Raw genomic sequence first — 25,050 nt, 5'->3', positions numbered from 1 at the left:
TAGATTAAATTTACATAGCTATTGCTACTACGATAGCAGCCATAGGTATAATTGAAATCAAGGCAATTTTGCTGCAATTTTATAGAATACTTTACAATAAGCTTTCTGCTATAAAACAGAAAGAATCTGCTGAAACCAGCAATAGATTTAAATACATTTGAAAAATCTGTCTTACCACAATCATTTCTGAAGGCTCCAATATGATACACTCGCATCCTCGTTTTCCTCCAGACTGCTTGCCAAAACTAGAGTGGAAAAAAAGCAAATGAAAAAGTATGAGATGAACAGCCCATGTTACCTTTTCAGTAATAAAAATAATTGGCACTAGTGCATGTTACAATACCCTTAAAAACAAAAAAGGACAAAGAAAAATTGATGAAAACTATCATGTGAAAAATTCTAACAAGATAGTACCATTATCATAGTTTTGTTAATTTACTCAGCACTGCTATGTAAAGCCTAAATATAAAGAATGTCCTTTTGTAAAAATCATTATTACTTGCAGATACTCAAAACCACTCACAATGCATTTCAGCGTTGACAAGAAAACATTAGTAAATGTTAATTAAGCATTAAACAGGCTTTGCAAAAACAAATATACATAAATTCCAAAAACGCCGAAGCACTTCTTTGCACACAGCATTTTTAACAAGAGTTCCCCCAACTCTGTGTTGCCCCTTCACCCTCCCCGCAAACAGGAGCGCAGAGAACCTCTTCTCTAAAACTGAGCCGTAACTTGCGACCTCTGTCTTTATGTTGCTTCTTGTACCATCACCAGGAGTGCATCACTGTGATGGGTTCTGTTTAAGAAATACGAAAAAACACCCAAATGCAACAAAGTCTGATGGGCAGTGTAATACAGCGACTAAGGAGAGAGGCTTAGAGCGATCTGGTGCACTTCAGCTGATTGACTCTAAAAGGCAACTACCTTCAGGACACCTAAGAACGGAGGTGACTTTAGGGGAATCGGCTCTGGAGAAGGCACGACGCAAGCAGATCTGAGGGTACTGGAATTACCAGCAAAAAAGAGCTGAGCTAGATACTGCTGGGGGGCATGTTACAGATCAATAACCTCTGAAAACACTTAATTTGTGACTGTAGTAGCACATGGAATTGGAAGTATCTGGCTTCACATATTGTCTTCACTAGACCCGTTAGCTTGAGTTAGGTATGCTCGACCTACCCCAATCGACCGAGCTCAAGTGAAAGCGATGCCATAGCGGTCAAATTAGAAAAAAGCCTCCCTGATTAACAGCATCATGGCTGGATTAGCAGCTCAGTAGTTGTAGCTGCTGCGTTCCAAACTCGGACTGTCAACAGCAAGCACGTTTTAACACGTACCAGCAGGTGAAACAACTGAAGAATCGGTTAACTCAAAGCTGAGATCAATGTGTGAATGAAAAGGAGGTTAAGACAAGTGTGGAGATAAATCCTAAAAAAGTGGGTCAGCTCCATCTGTTTTCACTGAGGTTACGTTTGGAAAGCGCACCTGAAACCTCAGCCACACAAAGCATTTGAGCTACGCAGTCATCTCTACAGCAAATACCCGCTGAAACATGAACACTTCGTAGAAAACGTTTAAAAGGTTTGTGCTTACAAACTACCTATTAGGGAAGCATACAAAAACTTTTGTGGGATGTGCATTTTCAGGAAAGGAACTTGAGCAACTCAACTGTGAAGTTATTCAAGCGAAGCTTCAGATTATTATTATTATTAAATTAGGAAAAATTTCTTTACGGAAAGGGTGGTCAAGCATTGGAACAGGCTGCCCAGAGAGGTGGGGGAGTCCCCATCCCTGGGGGTGTTCAAAAAACGGGCAGAGGTGGCACTTGGGGACATGGTTCAGTCTGGTCTACCCTTGATTGGTTTAGTGTGGACTTGGTAGTGTGGGTTAATGGTTGGACTGGATGATCTTAAAGGTCTTTTCCAACCCAAACGATTCTCTGATTTTATGATTCTATTCCAACAAAGAAATTATCCATGTAATCCGGTTAGGATAGAGCATTACAGTTAACAGGAGAATGCCAGTTTAAAGTGTCAAGTTTTGATTTTGCTAATGGTCTACTAAAAAAAAAAAACAACAAGATTTCTTTAAATTACATGATTACCACCCAGTCATAAGCAACAACTGAAATTTTCTCACCCCATGCTATAGCAGGCCAGAGAAGCACAAGTTTCACACGGAAAACTGGCATTTTCACACATCCATAGCAAGCAACTGATAGCTAAAATTCGTATGCCTTCTCTCGTGCTTTTTCCACACAGCATGTGATCCAGGCATGACAGTCTTGTGTATTTGCAATACATCAAAAAGAACGACCAAACTACCACCACTATTACAACAACGTTAATTTAGTTCTGAAGATACAGAAACGGCCTTTTTCATGTAAGCTCAATTTAAGCTCTAACTTTGAGGCGAACTGGAATTCCATGTTATGATTTCTCCACAAACCAAAAACCAAAGTGAAACCAACTTTGCCAAGGTATCATTTGCAATTGCCCAAAAAAACCCACCAAAACAAAACAGTTAAACAGTTCTAGTTCTATTCCATACAACAGAAAACTAAAGACAATAGATTCCCCCCCCCCTTCCCCAAACAAAATTCTAAAGGAATTATGTGCAACTGGAAGTTTCAGGTTTTGCAGCTTTTAAAACCAGAAATAATCATCATTGGTTTTATCACAAAGGAGATTACTACTATTGCTATATCCCCAGTAGTTAGGGAAAAGCTACAATTTTCTGCTGCACGTTGTTCAAGCACAGTACAGTTATTGTGTAACAACAATTTATCAGAAACTACTGGAGGTTGAGGGAGGGTTGCTTTGTTTTACGTGAACACATCCATGAAATTCAGCTACCGTCAAGCTCCCCTCTGCTTATGGCGCCACATCTGCTAATGAAGTAACAGCAGCAAACAGTAACGTGAGGGGAAGAAGGGTGCTTGCAGCAAAGGTCGAGCTCTTGGCACTATCACTTCTGGTCCATCAAGCACTTTACAACAACCCAACACTCAGCAAAGGATTATGTTCCAAAGACAAAACCCGCCCTTCTAATCCTAAAGAATAAACTGCTCATATTTACAAGTCAATAGGTCAAGTTTAATTATTTCCTGGTGTGCATCATGGGATGTTCTATCGATTATACCACAACAGAGCTCCTTCAAAAAAAGGAGGCGTCACATGGTTTTCCCCCAGCCATAACCACCACCACGTATTAAAAATACCAATTTTTAACATTCTTCTTAATTAACGTACCCAACGTGTTTTAGAAACATGGACTTTAACTTTCTTAATGACTTATTCCATATTTTTCTGTAGAATACAAATGTGTAGCTCCTCTAACGTTTAAGAGGTTTGCTGACAACAGTACATTTCACTAACCTGCCAACTTTAATCAAGGCTTCCGAACGATATTCATCCTTAATTGTCTTGTAAAATTATACAATGAAATGTTTAGAACAAACACAAACTCAGCCCTGAAACGATTCACCAGGGAAGACTGTTTCTTCAGTAGTAACATCCACTAACATTTATAACAGGCAACAAGAAAATATCATTAGCAAATACGTAAGCAAAGATGCACACATATTTGTCTGACTGGTAGAAGGTGGTAACAACATTTGTAGCTATTTATTTTTTTTTTTAAACTAAAGACCATTAATCAACATTAAAGTTCAACTATTTCCTTTATTGGTTTATCGTCACAGAATTAGTCGTAACTAGATCAGGCAAATACATTAGGAAATATTACAAATATTACAAAAATACAAAAATTACAGCAGCGGAGTGCATGCGCATCCAAGGGAAAGAGAGAGGAGGCACGGGGAGGAGCGAGCAGCAGTGCAGCAGTCCCAGAGTCATCTAAATCTGCTTTGAAGCGATGGTTAAAGGATTTGTGGGAATTTTAGGTAATCAGCAGTTACTCACTTTTTTTTTTTTTTAAGAAAAAAGAAATAATTTCAAGCATTAAGTTAATTAATAACAAGTATTGTGACAGTAACAGAACAGAATAATTAGGTTTTGGAGTCACCTAGTCACATCTAGTATTAAACCTGCCACCTTCTAGTTAAGAAATATTTGCATTAAAAGAAAAAATAACGGTACAGTACTTACAAAGGTATGAAAATGCTTAAGAGATTTATTTACTGATGTCAGTATCAAAACATAAGAGAACGTTTGAAAATGGAAAAGGTTAAGTTGAACAAAGCTTTGGAAATGAAGGAGACAAAGTCCTGTTTGGAAAGACAAGAGCAAGCTTTCATGCGGAGCATTCCTCCAAAGGAGGAGGAACATTTCTGCGACAACAAACTATTCGGTTAAGTCTTTAGACATTTAACACCCACCCAAACGTAAAACACGCTCCTCCTCAAAGACAACAGCTCAGAGAAGTTGTACGTCTAATTCTGGAAGGGATAGGGCTATCTCTTCTTTTGGGACTAATCCATCCTTCTCTGGGAAGCCAAGAACATGCGGTGTTGCCTGCAAGACCTGCCATTCCTTCGCCTTCCAGTGCCGGCTCCCCAGCTCAGCCCTGCAGCAGCCCACCAGCATTCCCGCGGGACCATGGCCATGACCATGGCAGTGGCTGCACGGGGCCAGGTTTGCCCCCCGGGGAGGTCGGATCCCACCCGCCCATTTCACTGGCCGTCAGCACCTCCGCTCACAAACCATCGCAGCTGCCTCTCCAACCATGAACGCATCCCTACAGCCCAATTCCTCGTGACGTCGTACATGGTGAGACACGGAAGAAAAGCAGGAAAGGCTCATTAAGGTACAGCACGTTATGTGCGCTTTAGTGCTTTCAAGCGGAGAGTGGGAAAAATAATCCAATTAAGAACTAATACAAATACTGAAAGCGTGAGAAAACATGAAACTCATGTAAATTATAGTCTACTTACAATACAGTAAAAACTATGTCAAAGGATGTACTACCAAAAGTATAACCATTAAAGTTTTAAGCGATTCAACAACTAAAATTTTTCTCGACCTGCATATTTAGTCACGCATATTTTAACAGGGTCTTAAATTTAATATCATTATTCTATAGCTTCCCACTGTTGCAAGGCCAGAGAAGTCAGTACCATAAATTACATGATGCTTTTTTTATTTATAATTTTCTTGTACGCTCCTGTCACTTAATATTCATCTAGTACATCTGCATCATTAATTTTCAGACGCTCACTCACTGGCTTGCAACGCTGTCATGGGAAAAAAATGTCTTCCACATACCACAGGCAGCTTTGTTTACCCTTGATTTATGGATGCCTCATTTGCAAGAAACCTTGTTTTCCTCCTGATTCACTGCTATTCATAATTAAAAATGCTTAAGCAGTTGCATCATGTGAGAAAGGAATGCAAGTTAAACTGGCATGACATCCTAGACCAACCACTAATGGGTGCTCAGGCCGTGGGATCAGACTAGAGCTACCAAACCCAAAAAAACCCAGAACTGCAAATAACACGGTTCTCAGTATGGGCCGTTTCACCCCGTCCATCCGACCCTTTTCCACTGCACGGTTTGCTAACGCAGAAAAAACCCTCCAGGGCTGCAGAGCCGAACTCTGAAAATCTTCAACATGCAAGCACCTGAGCACACGCTTGATTTTACCTACACAGGGGGTGGATCAAACTTGTTCACCGGAGAGAGCCTTTGATATTTGGAAATACTCCAGTTTTCAAACTCATGCCCGCTCCCCAAAATACTGGCCTTTTAACACAACCTAACAGTATACAAGAAGGAAAGGCTTTAAAACTTCTTTAGGGCACCGGAGTTCTTGTAACAAACCTTGCTTTTGCAAAGCAAACTACCTACAAAAGTCTGCAATATATTTTGCATGTAATAAAGTAGTTCTTTAAATAGGATGTATACAAACACCTACAGCTTTCTAAACACAAATGCTTAAAAATGCTTAATATCCAGCTGTTAAGCAACCCGAGCATTTGGTGCTGAAATACATCTAGGATTTCAAGACCAACAAATTTAAGGAATGGCAATCACATTTAACTGGAGAATTTCTTGATATCAATATGGTGAAGCTATTCGTTACTGATGGTTTCTCATTATGCCATACTCAAAATACAGTACATACTTTAGAGGTAAAAACACAGCCTGTCCTGAAGAGCTTGCAGCCTACAAACAGATGGAGGCTGAGCCTGAATGCCTTATTATTTGTTTGAACGCTAATTAGCGGGCATCTTCAAATTTACAATATTCTACTACAACCTGAAAGAATATTTTCAGATATTTCACGCATCAAAGCCTTCAATGACGAGATGTCAGGCACTTTAAGATTTGGTCTGTATTTTCCAAGAGCTGCAAAATCATAAAATTATCGTGGCTGTGTCGGTATCAGTAACGCACGCGGTTATCCGTGACTGTCGATGCATCTGTCTGCAGCAACGCTCCGTACTGCGTGACCCGTAGGGCTGGGCTAGGACACTGCCATACCAGTTTAGCACTACGACAAACAAAGGCTTTGCAATTTTTTTTGCAGATATTTTGTTCTTACGAATAACCTTGCATCTCAAAGTGCCCGCCTGCCTGTCAGGCTGCTTTTAGGAACATAAAGATGGAGACAAATTGTACGTTTTGCCACCGCAAAGAGAACCCCGTGACCCCACGCATCCAGGAACCCGGCTGGATTTCTCCAATGCAAAAATATTTGGCATGCACATGCACAACCTGGCCTGGAGGAGACAAGTTGCATAAGAAATGGACACGTTGGTTGGTTTTTTAACAGATGAAAGCGGGTTTTTTCCACAAGTCAGGGCTTACCCTTCATTTGAAAAGCATTTCATTTTTCCTCTCCTCAAAGAGTGCCTCTTGTGTAAAACAACTGTTCCAGCAAACACCCGGGACATCTACGGCAACGGAGCTGCTGTTCACACCCAAGATAAAATCCATTCCGTTCCCACTGAACGTACTACACAAGTGTATTACGAATGGCTTGGAACAGCCATTAGTATTCTTAAACCCCAATCTACATACTCCAAAAAAGTAATTTTACACTTAAATTCCTTGTCATTGGCTGGGAAGTAACAAAGAGGGGAAAACCCGCACAGCCGCATGATCGGCAGTAACGCAGCCGCGCTGACTGCGGATAGAGACGGCGGAATCCGCCCTTCTTACGCTGCAGTCGTGGCAGATGAGTGCAATCCACACCGGAATCCTCATGGGAGTGACTTGTTTTACTGGGCATTTGCACAGAGGTCTAGATTTCCCTAGATTTTTCTCAGACTGGGCTGCTGGGGAGTCTCGCGGCTCCGTTTCGGGGCGCAGAGCGACAGGCAGCACGGCACCGGCAGCAGCCCTTGCAGCAGCTCGCAGCGTTTCCCAGCGCGCTGCACGCTGCTGAGCGGCCCCAAAGCACTCCACTTGCAAACCAGGGTAAGGAGGTGGGGGAAAAAAAAGTTACGTGAGCACAGACCAGAAGTTTCAGCAAATGCAGGCAGTGGGGTTTTCAAGATACTCTATGCTGCACGAGTCCTGAGCATTTCGAAGTAACTTATTTATAAAAATATTAGAACACTTAACTACATCACAAAATGGTTTAAAGGAAACCTGAAACCACAAGATACATGGCTGAACGCAAAATACCCATTTCAATTAGTGCTCAGTCATCAAAAACCATTTTTGCTTTAGCTCTCAATAACAACGTTTAGCAGGTTTATCCCTTAAGCTTGCTGAAAGTTTTAATTGGGAATTATTTTGGAAGCTGCATAACACGCTACACGATTTGCAGGCTGCAAGCTCAAGATGTCTGTGCTAATTACTTTATACTCTGAACACGATGATGCTTTGAGGCAGCCTGTATCTTACCCACCACGCCCACCACTTTCTGTGACGCTGAGCGGCTATTCCAGGCCATCTGACTAGTCTTAATAAAATTATCTTTTAGATATAAACAAACCGCACGTTACCCTTTGCTTCCAATTTCCTAGGTCTTGGACTTTTTTTTGTTTAGCCAATAAAAACCTGTTTCTGTGGTGCGATCAGCATCCCTTGCACTCTGTAGAACTTCCATAGGGCAGCTGGTGTAAGAAACTGCGAACCGAACAAAAGGAAATTACTGGGGAGTGGGGAACTGCGGACAAGATTATTTGGCCATTTAGTTGTGACAGGTCTGAATACAGTCTTTCTTCACGACATACTCTTTCGGCTTTCTTAGCAGATTGTTCCACATCAAAAAAGATGCACCACGTGCTCTTGGTTTGCAAGATCTTCCCAGCCGTTACTCGACGGCAGCACCTCCAGCACGAGGAGCTGCATTTAGGGAGAGCGGGACACACGGCCTCTCGCCGGTGCGCTGCTGCTTCTCACACGCGTTCCCTTCTTCCTCAGAGTATTTCCACCACAGCGCTAGCACTGCCAGAAGGATTTCAATAGGAACAACCATATCTGAATTAATTAGCTTTACAAAGTACATTTACTGGTAGCATTCCCAAGTTGTATTACAGTGTTAGTTTACTTACCGGCTGTCGGGCAATGCTACAAGTCGCAGCCGCCACTTACAGAAATGCCCAGGGAACACAGCACCTTGTCTAGAGCCACAGAGGCACTGAATAACCACTGCTTCTTATCCAGCAGCGAGTATAAAAACCTAGCTGGCCTCGCTAAGCACAGGGGTGTAAGCCTAAAGCTGTCTCTTGACAGCAGAAAACCAGCCTAGAACAGTTAGTTGCAAAGAGCTTTGAAGTCTGAAGCAAACACACGTTGATGGAGTATCGTCCTAAGACCTCTGCAATTTTTACAGTCACACAAACAGTAAGAGATTTAAATTACAGTTGGTTCAACCAGCATCACAATTCAGAACCTTACTGGCAACTGCAAGTTTGCCAGAAATTCTGTGTGCTGTATGCCAGCAGTGGGCTGGCGCACACCTGTATCCAGACCTTGGAGCTGACGGAAGAAAAGCAGGATTCCACGCTGCAGCCATCGGGACTCACACGGCAGAGACTGGGATGGAGATGAGAAAGAAGCGGGGCAGCAGAGGCTAAGGAGCACCGGGACAGAGCTTGGGTACAGCAGGTGCACTCTGAGCAGAAAGCGGTATTTAAGAAAGTTAAATCTGGAAGGGAGGATCAGTGGGAGAAAAATGCCAGTATACCTTTTACTGGCAGAAGCTGGCAATGCAGGAGCTCAGCTGCTCATTTCCTTTTTCAGTAAACGGCACAAAATCACGAGATTTTGCGGAAAACAGCCCTACAGGTTTTAGAAGTAAAATTGATCTGGTTTTAGATGATACATTCAAGGTATAAATATACTTCAAAACAAAGTTACATACATCAAAATTTAAAGGTTTCTAAAATACAAGAAGTTTTAGTTGTGCAAATTGCAAGTCTTTAATCCTGCGTTCTAATTTACCAACATTGACGGTCCTGTAAAAGCACGGAATTTTCTGTGCTTCTGGTAATTCACACAGATAGACCGAAACACTATTAACAGTCACAGTAAGTTTCAAAATAGATTAAAATATTGTTATTCGCAAATATTAACGCAATACAAAACGAAGTAAAATAATTTCAACCCAAGCCACTGTTCATAATGCAAAAACTCAAGTTCCTCTTTCATTATGACAATTTTCTTGATCCAAGCATTTCTGTCTTCTCCTTTTACCACTAAGAGAAAGCAAAATGGCCTACTGAGTCATGGACACGTCTACAACTCTTGTGAAAAGATACCACAATACAACCATGAGTCCATTTTGGATAAAGTAAGTGTTTTTAGCCAAGAAATGCACAACTTGAAGAGGGCAATGATTCCAGTTCTCTCCACTCGTGAGATTTTGGAAGGGCTGATCATGAATTTCTTGAAAGGCTCAGAAAAAAAGAAGTGTTTGGTTTTGTTAAGACTACATCTTGAATGTTTCAAGACTTCGTATTTTTCCCTTCGAGGTTCAATTCTCACAGCTGTAGGAGGCTGTCATCCACATAACTGGCTTCAAAAGTTCCTCCAGACCCTTGATATATTTCCTATGGCTAATCTTGCTGTGAGTAATCTCCTTCAAATATCCCGTTCACATGAATTATCTTGATTAACAAGCAAGGTTAACACAAAAACTCTTTAACTTGCTGACATGATTTTCTTTCCACAAAATCCGTCAATCCTGTTCTTTTGTTCCAGCCATCACTTTCATCTTAGACACAAATTCTTTTCCTACTGTGCCAAATCTATTGACAAATCCATTCTCCAGGCAGTAGGGTAATCAAGGTTATGCCATCTTTGTACCTGATATTACTGATTGATCTGCTTCTTCCCTTAAAAATCTCACAGGGCTTTTCTCATCATGATCATCAGTGTCAGAATATCGAATAGATTGATCGTACCTAGATGCAAGTTTTACTCCTCCAACTTTTAAGCCAATTTCTGAATTACAGCCTGCATACAAATTCATGCAAGTCGAACAAAAAGCCCTTCTCAAGCACAGTGCGCCACAGCTTACACCATTACTCATTCGAATACTTATAGAAAGTCAATAAAGCAGTGCCTGCCCACCTTCTTATGCTTCTGCGGGGCTACGCCTCTTTCAGGTTTGAATCTACAGAATATTTTATTTCAGAAAGATCTGCAGGAGAAAATTAAGGTTTCCCTGAAGCTCTGCTGACTCCAAAACTACCGAATGGTAGACAGTGGATGAAACAAGGCACGCAAAAGGAGAGCTTAACCAACATCTTAACCAGGTTAAGTTTACAGTTGTCTGCTAAAGTCTCCTCCTATCTGTCACGGTCATCATGGGGCAGATGACAGAAAAGTCAAGACAAGTCTTGTTAGAAGGTACAAGGAAACAGTCTGTAAATCATCATCACCTTCCAGTCTCATTTATGCAGACTGAAAGTATCTCACTAACAAGCACTTCTAACAGCAGTTTCTCATATAATTATTAAACAGAAGTTGCTAGGCAGTTAGTTTATAATACAATCCTGAATTTTGAAGAACGACTGCCAAATAAAACAGATTAAAACCCAACAAATTCACACGGAAAGGGGGCCTTAAAACCCCCTATTGCCCAGGAAACACTGGTTTCCTCTAACCGAAAAACACCAGTATCCTGCTTCTCACATTTTATAAAAAACTGTTCCAGTATTCCTGGCAAAAGAACCCCAAAATGTACAGAAGTTCTTTAAATATGAAGTGTTTGTCAAATGCTCCAGGGGACAAATACCAAATTGAAATTACCGTGTCACCATTGCAAAGGGATAGCTGGGCAGCAGGGGGCGTTGGGAAGCACACACAAGGACTGAGTTTCAACTAGAATCCACTTGCTAACCATTACCTGTTCTACAAAATGCCTCTGTCTGCCCAGCTCTTCCAGAATGACAAACAATTCAAACCTCCCTCTTGACCTTTTCAAAGCACTAGGAGGTCTCCAGGTTAAAGCCTAAATTGTCATCCTTGGTAGTTATCACCTTCCTCCCATTAAGGATTCTATTTTGGTCCTCACCCATTTTCCCCCAGGACATCTCAAAGCCATCATCAATCTCCCACATCACTTTTGTGCAGATGACACCTGTCTCTAACCTCGCTCACCTCTGCTTATGTGTCGACACACTTACACCACATTCAACAAATCAAACAGCTAGGCTTTATCTGATGCCGGTGTCTGAGCAGCAGTAAGCCTACCAAAAACCTAACTAGCTGGAATGATGTCTCCGTTTCCTTCAGCAAGCTCAGAACACTTCAGGCGTGGTTTTCTTTTAATTCCCTACACTTGCCCACCATTTTCCTGTTGTGGAAATAAAAAAAAGCACAGATAAATCAGTATCCCAAACAATGTACTCTTCCATAAAGTTTATTTCACTACTATCATACGGATACAGGACCATATGCTCGCTAGACATAGAGAGCATGGCATCACGTTCTTCATCAGCAAAGATGCATTCTTTGCATGGACAAATGTCCTTCATATCCTCTTTTAAACTCATGCAATGTTTTTCCTTTATAGCAAATGTTATTGCCAAAGGTGGTCAGGCATTATTTTCTAGAAATCGAAGCACAGGAGCCACAAGAGAGTCTTTTTTTGCAGCAAGAGATTTTGCTAAAAACAAAAAGCAACCAAAAAAAACCCCAACAAAAAACCACCACACACCACAACCCAGCAAACAAACAAAAGAAACAAACAAAACACCAAACCAAATACACAAACACCTATCAACTCAGGTAATTCTCTTTACCATGTTATCAACATTGAATAGAAAGTTTTCAAAAATAAAAAAAAACCCTGTACTTCAAAGATGATTTATACCTAATGGTATACTGTGGATCATAGCATAAGCAAAAGTAAAAAAAAAAAAAAAAAAAACTAGAAACAACCAACTTATTTTTGTTTCCTATCAAAAAGAACCGCTCTGTAATACCTGAGGCAATGAGAATGGAGGCAAGGAGAATGAAGGCAATGTTGCGTTTCCTTGCAGATGTTTATTTAATCCTCCTTTCAGAATGACTCACATAATCAGGAACTTGGTTGGGGACAAGGAATAATGCATAACATTAAATATTACTTTAAATGCAATTAAAGTGGTGCTAATTACAATTATACAAGAATACTACTAAATGATCCCAGGCGCTGTTTCATATTAAAATAATCTGTAAATGATTGGTGACTGTGCAGCTCCCTCAACTACAAATGTTATACGAGGTATTCAGACCAGGGAAAGTAATTTAAGTTCATCCCACTGTTATAAGGGCACTTAAAAAATGTAAATTAAAAAAAATAAAAAATATCAAGAAAGCACTATATTTTAAGTTATAAATTGAGGTTGGGCAATGCATGTGCTTAGTTTGAACAGAACGGAAAGCACACCATGCTCTTCCTTCTCCTGTTCTCGTGTCCAAGCGGCGATTCTCCTTCCTCACCCAGGCACGCGGCCCCAGGGTCCCAGGGAGGAAGCGAGGGAGAGGAGGAGTTTACAGGTGGCTCCAGAGTCAAAAGCATTGGGGGAAACAAAAAGGTTCAAAGGTTTTCAGCATCCTTTTGCACTCCTTAACTCTTTAACCAATTAACAATAATTTTAGTTTCTCTAATTGTACACGTGTGCATTTCTCCTTCAAGCCTTTAGCGCATGAAAGCTCCTCTGACATTTGAATTTTTCATTTCTTCCCCCCACTGCAGCGAAGCCACAGACAGGGAACACCCTGGCTGCCCAGCAGACGAGGGCATTCTCCTCCTCTTGGCGCGATCTCACTACGTAAGGGGACGCTACACCCCAAGAACCACACCATGTATGCTGTAACCTGCCAGCAGTTTCATCTGACAGAACTCTGTGACCCTTTCCCCATCTAGCAGCTATTGTTCCTCAATATCCATAGTAAAACTAGCTGTAATCTTGTGAACTAGCAACAACAGATCTGTTTTGCCTTTTTTTTTTTTAAAAAAAAAAAAGCACAAAAAACCTTGATGATGTGATGAAGTGACTTACTCCTCAATTTCGCAAAACAATTTTGTCTAGGTTTTCTGCAAATATCAACTTGCCATGTCCTCACTTCTGGCACTGTTGAACTTCAATCATTCAAGGCACATTAAGAGTTTAACAGCCTATAGCTAACCAAGAACACAGTTGGAAAATTCAGTCCTGTATGTTCTTATTAGTACTTACCATGAAATTCAAGTATAAGGAAGCGTACTTGAGCTAGGAGTTTACATTTTTAAGTCTATCAACTCATGGTCAACTCATGCTGAGCACAGCGCTGCTGATTAATCCAAGTTTCATGAACACCTCGGCACAGGCGTGTTAGCGAAGAAAGGAAAGACGCAGACGCTAAGCTGGTATCCACTCTTAATCTCATCGCGCCGTGCTAGGGCTAGAAGGGGAGCAGCCCCACTCCAGCCCCGCAGCGACAGCGCGCCGCGGGAGCGGGAGGAGACCACGCCGGCGAGCACCACGGCGGCAGTCGCTGCAGGAGCGAGCCAGCGCCCCGCTGCCCACGGGAGATGGAGCCATCACAGAGCCACCGCGCAGGGGGAAAGCCTTCATTTCATTTGGCAAGGGGCAGCAGCACTTCCGTTAATCTTACCAAAAACTGGGTACCAAGGCAAGTCTATTTTTTTTTTTAATTTTTTTTTTTTTTAAAAACCACCCCTGCCTAGCCTAGAAGTGCAGCTTGAATACAAATAAGTAACGTGCAGCTTCAAGATAGAGCGAAGTAAAATTTCCGAGTGATGTACAAGGTCAAGCGGAGTATGACAGTGCAGCAAGGTCGAGCTCAAGTCACACAGCATGCTTCAGTGAAAGCGTCACAGCGTTCACTGTGCTTCAACTATGACGTGCAGTCAGACTCCTGTCATATACCCTCTGCAGCCGATGCCGCTGGCCTCTATTCTCTTGCTTCGCATTAAAAAAAAAAAAAAATCATATATGCCATTAAATACAGCCTCCAACCAAACGGTAGCAGCTGTGTGATCTACAGTCGAATTTTTTGAGACAAGGAACTCTATACACAACACTTAACAGCAATTATTCACAGGGCCCTCAAGTTAACAAACCAACTACAAATTCTCTTATAAAACTTAAAAATCCAGCCAAAATGAGATTTAAAACCGATCAAGTGCAGTATTTCACACAGAAATTTCAACAGGTAGGAAAAGTGAAAGGGAATTTAAGTGAAATTAGCAGAACATTTTTTCCACTATCCAACTTTAGAAAAAAAAAAATAATGAAGGAATGACTTTGAAATTATGAAAAATTTACAGTAACATCAACATGTAAGAAAGCATTTATTTAAAAAAAAAAAATCTTGCCTTACCTTAAATAGTAAGAACAACAACTTTACATACCTGCAAGGTGGTAAAAACATGGAATCCTTCATGAGCACAGATCCAGAAAGCAGTATATACCAGCATCTTGCAATAGTTTCTGAGCTGTAAGAAAAGAGAACATTGGTATCTACTTTCTTCTTACAGCAACTCAAAAATATATTATACAAAATGTTACTGTAATAAAATAATGACCTACCACCCTACCAATTTGATATGTGGACACGAAACTTAAGAACGCTACCAAGAATTAACTTTTTTAAAATGTCTACATCCAGAATGTATCATATACCTTACAATTCGACTTTTAACTCAACTTAAAAATTGCTTTTATTAAAATTAAATTATTAATAGTCAGTAAAACCATTGCATTCCAATGAAAGCGTACATAAAACCACAAATACAGGCAAGTTTTTATTCCGTGCTAAAGCTGATTAGCACTTCAACACGGACAGTAACATCACACGGACTTGCCAAGCCTTACGGATAAAATACGAGACTCGCGCATTCGAGTCCTGCTTCGCACTCCGCCACCTCTGCACGCACAGTATCGCCTCCCACTGCGCCACTCGACCCCAGAGGGACGGAGAGGCGACCCGCCAACGTTTAACCTACGGCCCGTGGGCTGCACACAAGTCACCGTGCTTTACTGCAGTAGATTTTGCCTCTCCCAAGAGCGCTGCATTGACGCCTCCCAGCTACAGCCTAACATCACCGTCCTCTTCCAGCATGCAACCCCACACATATGCATCAACCCGGTACTGGCACGGGTCCGTGTCACACGCGCCCACCACGCGAGCTCGTAGGTGGCATCTCATTGATTTAGACTGTGCAGTGGAAGGCGTGCCTTACAGAAAGCTAGCATTAGCTGTGAGAGGATAAACACACCGTAACTAGTGCTAAAATGGGGCGGGGGGAGTATATTTGCCTCCCAGCAGGAACCCAAGAAGAACTCTATGCTGAAATACTAATTCTAGTAATTTAAGAGATTGCGTTTGAGCTCCATCGCTCCTCGGGACGCTCCTACAAAGCCAGTGGGTTCCTGACAGCGCAGCCAGTGCCAGCTCCAGGGGAAGAGTGCCACCTACTGAGTTGTCGCCACCGCTGCCACCAAGCCAAGCGGTGACGCTGCCTGCTTTTGGAGGGCCCTTGCGTGTGCACAGACACGCCTCTGTCACGCGTGGGGGCCGTGCTGGTAATTCATGGGCACCTCTCAAATGTCGACACCGTGCTACTGTTACAGCCACCTCCTGTCAGAGCTTTTAACCAGTCTGGCCCAGCTTAAATGTTGTAAAGCCTTCTATTTACAATTACTGAAAAAGCAAGCGATATATTACAACGTGCAAAACGGTGTTTGTTTGCACTTCTGCCGAAGAACTCCGACAAGCGATATGTACTTACCAAAAGAGAACTTGGTTGCCCTTGTACCTCTCATAGCGGGCACTTGATGACATTATTCTGAGGGAGGAAGAGAAGTTTAATTTCAGTTTTAATCCTCAAAGATCATAAGCCATTAATCACCACATTTCAGTACAATCGCTTTAAGGCTCTAAGACTTAAAATACAACTCAAATTCAGCTATTTTTTTTTGTTCTAAACAAAAGATGTGCTTAACCATAAAATTCAAGTTATTACGGTGTTGTTCATTATCCAAATAGATAACATACAGCATGTTCTCCAAGTGTTTAAATCACTCCCACACACTGGAATTACCCATAGCAACAGAACTGAAGGAACTAAAATACTTCCAACGCACTTTTTGTGCTTTGTTGGCCTTCCGTTTTATGTATTCTGAGATCATCTGAATGTCTGCAGCATTAAAAAGCTTTTGTAATCTGGAGTTAACATAGGGCACTGCCTACACAGTCCTCTGCAGACAAACGGGAGTAAGCTCTGCCTTCGCTGCTAGCAAAGCTAAGTAGTTTAGATTCCATGCCGCGTTATTGCAATGACTTAACTCAGCAATGGACGCGGCCGATGCTCTGCCACCTCAAAGTGCGGGCAGACAAAAGCTTTGCTCAGCTCCACAAAATCGCAGTCATAGATACCAGTTGTGCTAAGCAACGCTAATTAGCTTCATAGTACTTTACCTTAGCTGATGTTCCCTGAAATGTGAGAGTATGTCCAGTCCATGAAGAAAAGAATAGATAGTATTTAAGTCCTAAAAAGAGAGGAAAAAAGAAAAAAAAAAAAAAAAAAGACATGAGCAACTTCATTCACAACATCTAATCACTTCAGCATTATATTCTCAGATTCTGCGGTAAGTTACACAGACTTAGAGACATAATTCTCCAAAGCCCAAATAAGCAGACAGGTCAGGGCAGAGGCAGACTTGAAGAACCCTGTCCACACTTAAGCTGTGGAAGTGAAACGAGTGAAGTCCAACTGATGCATAAACGCTTACCTGAAAAAGATTTATTAAAAGTATCTCTGAAAATATTATTTACATGCATGGATACAGCAGCAAGCAACATGTGGAATAAGCCAAACAGGACGGTCCTATTCGTCCAAGGTCAGAAATTGTTGACACCTTACAACACCTCTTTAAAGAGGAAATTTTGCAAAATTAGTTTCCTAATAGCAAAGAACCCTAGCAAAACCATGTCGTCTAGCCACTATATATAGGGTGCAGAGAACCACAGTACCTTTTTATAGTAAAAGTGTTATGTTTAGAGAGAAAAAGCTATTTCATGTCCACCTCAGATCTACCTGGTAGCCCTACTACACACTCTGCTCCATCCTGCTGCCTCTCTAACTCAGTCCAGTCCTTGACCAGAGCGTAACATTAGAAGTTACTGCAAAATACTCTTAGGCAAAGATGAAGACAACGGAGTTTTAGATTTGTCTCCCACCTCCTGCTACCAAGACTCAGCACCGCATCAGTGCCATCCCTTAGCAACCACAGAAGCAAACAACTTTTTTGAAGCAACAATATTAAAACATGCGGATTATTTCACTTTAAAACTTGGACTTTACATAGAAGCTGTAATTAGGAGATACAGCTGTTCAAACTTCTCACTACACAGAATCCTCTTCAGTCACAAAAATATCTGTGCTGATGGGGCAGACCACATGCTAGGGGAAAGCTCACTAGGACTATTCATCATTTCATTTACTGTCCTGAACAGGTGGGCTGTTACATTAAATACATGCACAACAAAATCATTATATACACCCCAGAGCAGTGTCTCTCCAGCCTGGCCTTAGAAAATACGTTCTGAATTTTCAAGTGCTGCATTTATACGGTGTTTACAAAAGATAAATCAATATGAACGCTAGCCTCAGAATTTACCATGGCTTTACTTTAGAAAAGTTCTTTGGCTTAATAGTGTTTAGAAATATAATGGATACAGACTGTTACATCAAATGAAAGGTCATACGTAATTGGAGGCCATGTAAAACCAATAAAACTCTGATTTTTTTTTTTTTTTAAATGTCATTACCAAAACCTATGAAAATTAAACAGAAGGCCTGAACGCTTAACACATGTATTTATAAAGCACCCGTTTCACGCAGTCCAATCTCTTTTTAATCCTCCGGCTGCGAACTGACACAAACTCGATTTTCGTAGCGCAACGCCCAAGAGTACTGAATCAGACTCCAAGCATGCCACTTGCTTGCGGTGACCAAGCTTGAACAGCAAAGCCTGTAAGAGGTGGCTTCTTCCTCCTCTCCCGTGCAGGAGAGCACTCGGGCAGGCAGGGAAGGATGAGCAGCGGACACTCTCAACTCCTGTTGAAGCTGGGCTACCAGGCAGCCAGGGGAGAGTTAGTATTTGGTGTTACAATTAAAGTTCTTCAGTCTTCCTAACTCACTGCACCTACAGATGCTTTCCTGCATTTTCCAGTATTTTTCTAGATATTTGAGACTAAGATATAACAGAATGTCTTCAAAATACGTTTTAGATTAGCAGTTCTATTGTCACGAGCTACAGAAAATTGTGAGCAGAACAAAAAGCTTACGTTCTTGTTTCACCACAAAGTTTTTAAAGTTGTACGTAGGAAAAACGACCACATCCTTACTTGAGAATTACGGTCTACAACTCCAGCGCAGCCCCTTAGCGGGTTAATTCAGCACGGGCTGTCTCCTGCACTGCACCTGCAGCCAGACTGACCAAACAGGATGACTGGACCGACCCACCAGGCTTATTTAGGAGCCTGACAAATAAACAGTTGGTAAATTAGAGAGATAAACATTCGCTGAAGGGGATTCAGGCCTGGAAAGCATCGCTCAGCTCAGACTTTGGCTGTTGAGATGGGCAGCAGCCGAGAGAACGGCCGAGCCAGAGCACAGCACAGCAAAGGGAAGCAAAGCTTCCTATTCCCTCATCGCAGCAGGGGGCATTTAACTTCAGCTGACGGTACTACTGCTTTAACCGTGATAAATGAAGGAAGAACCATCGTACTGTTCGCTACGCAGCCAGGTAACATTTCAACAAGCTATACATATCAGCTGCTCACGCAGCAGCTTCTATAGGTGTTTTTAAATCGGGCTCTGTAACACTCCCTCTAAAAATAACTGACTTTTAAAGCAATCATCTCTCCTAATTAAGCAGGGCAGGCGATTTTGCGGGTGCCGCTGAGCACAGAGGCTAACTCAAGAGATCACAGGAAGATCTGCGGGCTGCCTCTTTCCTCCGGTGCGCCAGATGCACCGCTCCAATGCGTTTTACACATCTTGTTGAAATAATGCTTTTTTTTGTTTGTTTAAATAGATGCTTTGCAGCCAGCCAGGTGAAATTCCTCCTCTCCCTCACATGCCACTTCAAAGTCTAAGAAGGCAGGTTGCGTGCAGCTAATCTAGCCCGGTTTTTCCTGATAACATGAAAATTTCACACCCGTCGCACCTTGCTAAGTTTCCTCCGTTACTCCCACCTCATTTAAGAGTAAGTGCTTATAATAGCGCTGAAACCAGGCCTGAGAGGCTGCATTTAGAGGCTTGGTTTACATTTTTTGCAAGCGAGGAACATAATTCTAATTCCGCAGTGGCGGCGAGCGGCCGGTGCTGTGGCCACCTCGTGGACAGACGCCGCCAGCCCGGCTGCGCCGCGCACCCCCGGAATCCTCCATCAGAGAGCGGAGCTTCGTTGCTCGAATTCAAGGTTTCTAAAAACAAAAATAGGGTGAGAAGCTGTTCTTTTGAAAGACAGATTTACGTTGCCACACCATTTCTAAGCCGCGGACGAACACATAAGCCCAGTACAAAGGGCAGAGATTCTTTTCAGAGATACCCACTACGAAAAGACAGGCTATAAAAGGATGATGCCGAAGGGCAACAGTCAGCGCTACAACAGCGGAACATAAAGTATGTGCTGCAAAGTTACACACCCCTTCCATACCCTTCCCTGTAATCTCTTCACGTACTTCTTTCTGCCAAAATCCAACCGAAACACGATTATTGATGGAAAACAATTTCTCCGCAAGCTCTAAACTAGGGACCAAGGTGAAAATTATTTTCTTTTGTAATCTTTATCTTCAGGGCTTTTCATCAGCTGATAATAATAGCTGACACTAAAGCACAGTATCTACCTTCAGATGGTATGCCCACACATATTCCTCAATCTTTGACAGAACAACTACCTTGCCTAGGTTATTTAAGGAGAAATTAACTCACACTTTCTGCCCAACTAGCTAAAAATGCAGCTCTGGTGAGCCAAGGGAAGGAGGGGAACTGGGCAAAGAGCAGAGGGAGGCAGGCAGGAGTTGTTAATCTTGCGAGGAAGGAGGTTTTCTGGACTACAGAGAGCCAAAACGTGAACACTGTGAGTACAGCGATCCTGCACAAAGCTGCCCGCGATGCCTTATTTTCTTTGCCTGCAGTTCTGACGGCACCGAGCTCCAAGCAGAGGTGTTCTCAGCTGCTCCCTCCGTTTCAAAAGCACAGGACATCTGTTTCTTCGCAGTCTTCACGTGAAAGAATACACTGTATAAACCGGCGCCCGTTCAAGCAGAAGCGCAGAAATCAAAGGATCGCTCTGCGGACGGCACCGTTATCGCCAAACCCGGCAACAAGGAAAGCACGGCCCAGCGCCGATACGCCAGAGCCCCCGGCTCCGTTCAGCAGCAGCTTTTATCATCCCCGACACACACCCCCCTCCGACAAAAAGCTTAACCAGCTGCTAAACCAAAGGCGGCAGAAAAACATGGAGATTTTAGTAACAACATAATGTTACATAAAAGAAAGCTGATTTATCGTAACATCCTCATCCCAACACGCTACGAAGCCAGCCCCTTGAATAACCAGACCACTTCCCGTTTTCCCTGCCAGATGCCAACTCAGGTCATTACAAGATGCCACAACCGTAGAGTAAGGGAAAACTAAAAGCAGGACCAGTAGCATCAACTGAAAACTCAGCACATGCAAGCAAACCGGGTAACTACCACCATCACTCATTTACCCCAAAACACTTTTGTTTGAAAGTAATTTGCTACTTCTGTTTTTTACAAGGATGGCGAAATACTAGTTTCTTAGTTGCCAAGATGTAACTTCCAAAAATAAAGAAATAAATGAAGTCAGCCGAAAGAGTCATCACGAGAACCTAATCAAACCTCAAAATTGCTGGGGAAGTGATGATCATCCTTAGTTTCGTTATCAGCATCTTTTTTTAAGACACGACCAAGATCTGGATGCCTCCGAAGCAGCACAACGGTGCAGAAGCACCAATCCTCTCCCGCTACGGCCACCGCTGCTTCAGCGGCGCGCCAAGCAATACGGCGGCCCGTGGACCCTCCTAGGAATCCAGGAAACTTGGGGAAGCATAGATTACTAGTGTCCTAAGGCTGAAGTGATTTACGCAGCCACCTCTGAAGTTTATTTGAGTTAATTTTTAACAATTCAATGTCCACCCTCAATAAAGTGTTTATCCCTGCCTCTCCATCACCTGAGCTCACTCAAGTTTGTGAGTTTGTATCATCTCCTTCTGCTTCACTCTTTTCTCTCCCCATCTTTTGCCTTTAATCCAGGAAGCATCTTTACAAAGCTTGGAATTAAGGATCCAATGGAACAACAGTGATCTCCAGTACAGAGCTCTGAACACAAAGTTTTCCAACCAACCCACAACTCCAGCCAGCACACCTGTAATTCACATGAACCGCGTTCACGTGCTCAAAGTCCGCAACAAGGTCCGAGACAAATTCCCCTGCAGTGTTAAAAGCGGACAAAAGCAGCGTAATGCTCTGGAACGAGGATGAAATGATTGCACCAAGGGCAGCTTTGCTCTTGATAAACATAAAATGAAAACTGCTGCTTTCCTTGCCATGACCCCAGCCAGGTGTTCCAGTAACACATGATTATTTAAAACACTAAGCAGGAAATCTGTTCTATTTCTAAGGAAAAATAGCATAAATTGTTCCGAAATGACCTCATAGTTGCAAATTCTGATAAATCTCACAAAGAGCCATCCTCGGTGACTGCGCTGAGGTATCGGGGAAGCTGAGGAAGCCATAAATCCCCGCAGACTCCCTTTAGCGCTGCCCAGTACGCTACGTGCTTCGCGTCGCATGAAAGCGAAGGGGCAGCGCGGTCCCCACAGCTGCACCCAGCCACGGCCGCACCGCACTGCCCGTGGGACAGCTGCTCGCCGCGGTGGGGCCGGGACTCGGCGATCCAGGAGCCCGGATCCCGAGGGGCTCGGACTCCGTAGACGCCTTAGATCCACACTGAACAGTAACCCCGGGGTCTCAAAGAACGCAGACGAGCGGGTATTCCTCTGTCACTCCAGAGTTTTGCAGAGGGAATGAGAAAAGAGCAGAGACTCGCACAGCACTTCAAAGCCGCACAGAAGAACCAGCTGTGTCAGCAAGTTCCAGACAGATTGCTCTCACATGCAAACCTGTCCCGAAGAGCTACGCAAAACCTGTCTCTCAATTCCACCCCAAACACATTAAATTCCTGTTGCAAGAACATATGCTTGGCTCACCCGAGGCTCCCCACACCCAACCCACGCGGGCTGCCAAGCCACCCAGGATTCCCCGGTTCACACACGAGAACCTGCTTCTTACGGAAGCGCAAAGGGCTGACGGGATTTGGCATTTGTGCTTTTTCCAAGGTAAGACAAGACAGCTGCTGGGATGCATATTTTATATGCTTCAGAGCAAACAAAAACCTTAGTATCTGCTAAAGATCTGTTACAGATTCAGCTGTATTACAGATAATATACTTTAAAAGAAACAGACACACATTTCTGCCTTTGAAACAACAGTTAAGCCATATGGTAACAGCTTCCCAAATTCCACTGACATTCAAGACCACCATCGGGTACGAAATCTTCCAGGGAAGGAAGTTGCATGGTTGAAAGCTGTCACAACCTCCCTATCTGTTTGTCACAGAGAGCTGCTGCTCTCTCCTCAGTGCTCTGGCCAGAAAGCACCAAGCAGGAAACAAGGCTGGAAACAAACTTCAGCAGAATCAAGCGCTCACTTGGTATCAGGACAAGGATTTTCACACGCGCTTGGACGGTGGCTGAATTCCTCTGCATTCAATTCGTTATTTAACGCGCCCAGATTTCAGTCCAGCAAACAGAAGTAATTCTTGGAGCACGGAGAGCAGGTTGCGTAAGCTGTAAATAGGAGGCTTTCCTCCAGCCCGCTGCCATTACTTGCTTCACAGTGATTCAGCCGGCTCCTTATACAGACTGAATGCATCTTTTATTAGGAATCCCGTCAGGCTCGATAAAGACTTTGTCACCCTTAGGGGGGTGTAGCTGAAGAGAGGAAATGTTACTCAGCACAGTTTACGGTTTTCATTGCTTCCCTTCCTGTTACTTCATCGAAGGCTGGAATCCGCGCTGTTCCCTTTATTCCCTGTTTAAGGCCAATTGTAAAAATAGTACTCCCAAATTCTTTCCTGATAATGTAATACCAGAAATGAAAATACAGAAACATGCTTAAGTTCTCTGATCCACGTTTTACATATTCAGATATCTATACAGCAAATTCACCAGCCTTGGTGATGCTGGTTGGAGGAGCCCAACCCACGCACCGAAGCCGATGATACACACCGTCAGCTACCCCTGGAATTAGCGGGAGCAGCGGTCAACTACGTTTAAACTTGAGCAGCAGAGCGTACGGACCCTTGACTAAACGCAAAGTTATGAGATGAACCAGAAGGCAACTTCTCCATCTTAATAATTAACTCTCCCTGTTCAGTGGCATAAACATTTGACTTCAATAGAAGTGCGCGCGGTGCAAAAGAACATCAGTTCGGGACTCTTCACTTACGGTAACAATTCCCTTTAAAGTATCCTCCTATTTAGCTGGAGGCCATTTTAAAACAGAAAAAAATTAAATACAAGCATTGAGGCACTATTAGGGAGGAGAATGGACGGATTAGTCAGTCAGATGAATGAAAGTGCTCTCAAAAGAACAAAATATTTTGCAGAGAACGACATAGTTTACGTAGCACTCATAAGGAATGGAGCTTCATCATGCCGCGTAAGAAATACCACCAATGCAAAAAGCTTAATTAAAGCACTTCTCATAAAACGCACTAGCAGCAGACTCCTGCGTGATCTTAAATCACTGCCGGAGACTGCACCCAATAACATTTGTATAAAATAAACTGGTTCAGCCACTTCAGAGCCATATTCTATTATTCAGAAAAAACAGCATATATCCCATAAAGAAGCCTTTTGTCTGTGGTAACCGGTGACTCTTTTCCGGCCTCAACTGCCAGTCTACTCGCTATAGGCATTTTGAGCAATGCGGAGTTTTTACTAGGACCTTGCTAAAAATCCTAATTCATTTATTACGCTTTTGTAACACAGGATCACTACACCTGATCCACCGAACAGCTTCGAAGGATCAAGAACTTCGTTTCTTGGAATTACAGTCTTTCGCATATCCGCAACCTCCCGGTGCGTATGGCCACCAGACAGCTGTGGACCATATTATGGCCAGGAGACGGGACTCCTGCCTAAACTCTAAACTTTACATTTACCCATACAGATGACAGATACCCTTTTTTTCCAAATGAGGAAATGTCATATTTCCAGTTATTATAGTATCTTTATACAGGAGAAAAGAGATTAAAAGGGACTTCGTTTCACTCTCTTGTAAATCCAGGAAGCAATTACAATTGACAGCATCAGTTAATAACTGTATAGCCACAAATAGGAAACTAAAGCCTGGCTTTTGTTTTTGCAGGCTGTCAGAAGTAACACTTGCACACTTGGATTTTTATTTTTTTTTCCTGCAAAAGTAGCAGGTCTCTCAATGGGGCTAATACAGTTTCTTTATATATTATTTCCTTCTATTTCCTTGTAACATGCACATAGGGCTAAAGGCACAGACTTAAAAATTAC

General features: G+C 42.7%; 1 protein-coding gene across 4 annotated transcripts in view; it reads right to left on the bottom strand.

Moving 5' to 3' along the window:
* The window catches only part of RAPGEF6 (Rap guanine nucleotide exchange factor 6), a 137,475-nt gene that overhangs the window by 94,321 nt on the left and 18,104 nt on the right, over positions 1–25,050 (bottom strand). For all 4 annotated transcript variants that reach the window (XM_075715304.1, XM_075715301.1, XM_075715305.1 and 1 more), the window contains exons 2-5: positions 16,841–16,911; positions 16,152–16,208; positions 14,772–14,855; positions 176–245 (exon numbers count right to left, since the gene is read on the bottom strand). In XM_075715304.1, coding sequence (XP_075571419.1) covers positions 176–245; positions 14,772–14,855; positions 16,152–16,208; positions 16,841–16,911 — 282 coding nt within the window. The remainder of the gene's footprint in view (positions 1–175; positions 246–14,771; positions 14,856–16,151; positions 16,209–16,840; positions 16,912–25,050) is intronic.

Source organism: Pelecanus crispus, chromosome 8, assembly GCF_030463565.1.
Source record: "Pelecanus crispus isolate bPelCri1 chromosome 8, bPelCri1.pri, whole genome shotgun sequence".
NCBI lineage: Eukaryota > Metazoa > Chordata > Aves > Pelecaniformes > Pelecanidae > Pelecanus > Pelecanus crispus.
Note: the sequence above shows the minus strand (reverse complement) of the source record. Positions and strands in the feature narration are given on the sequence as shown.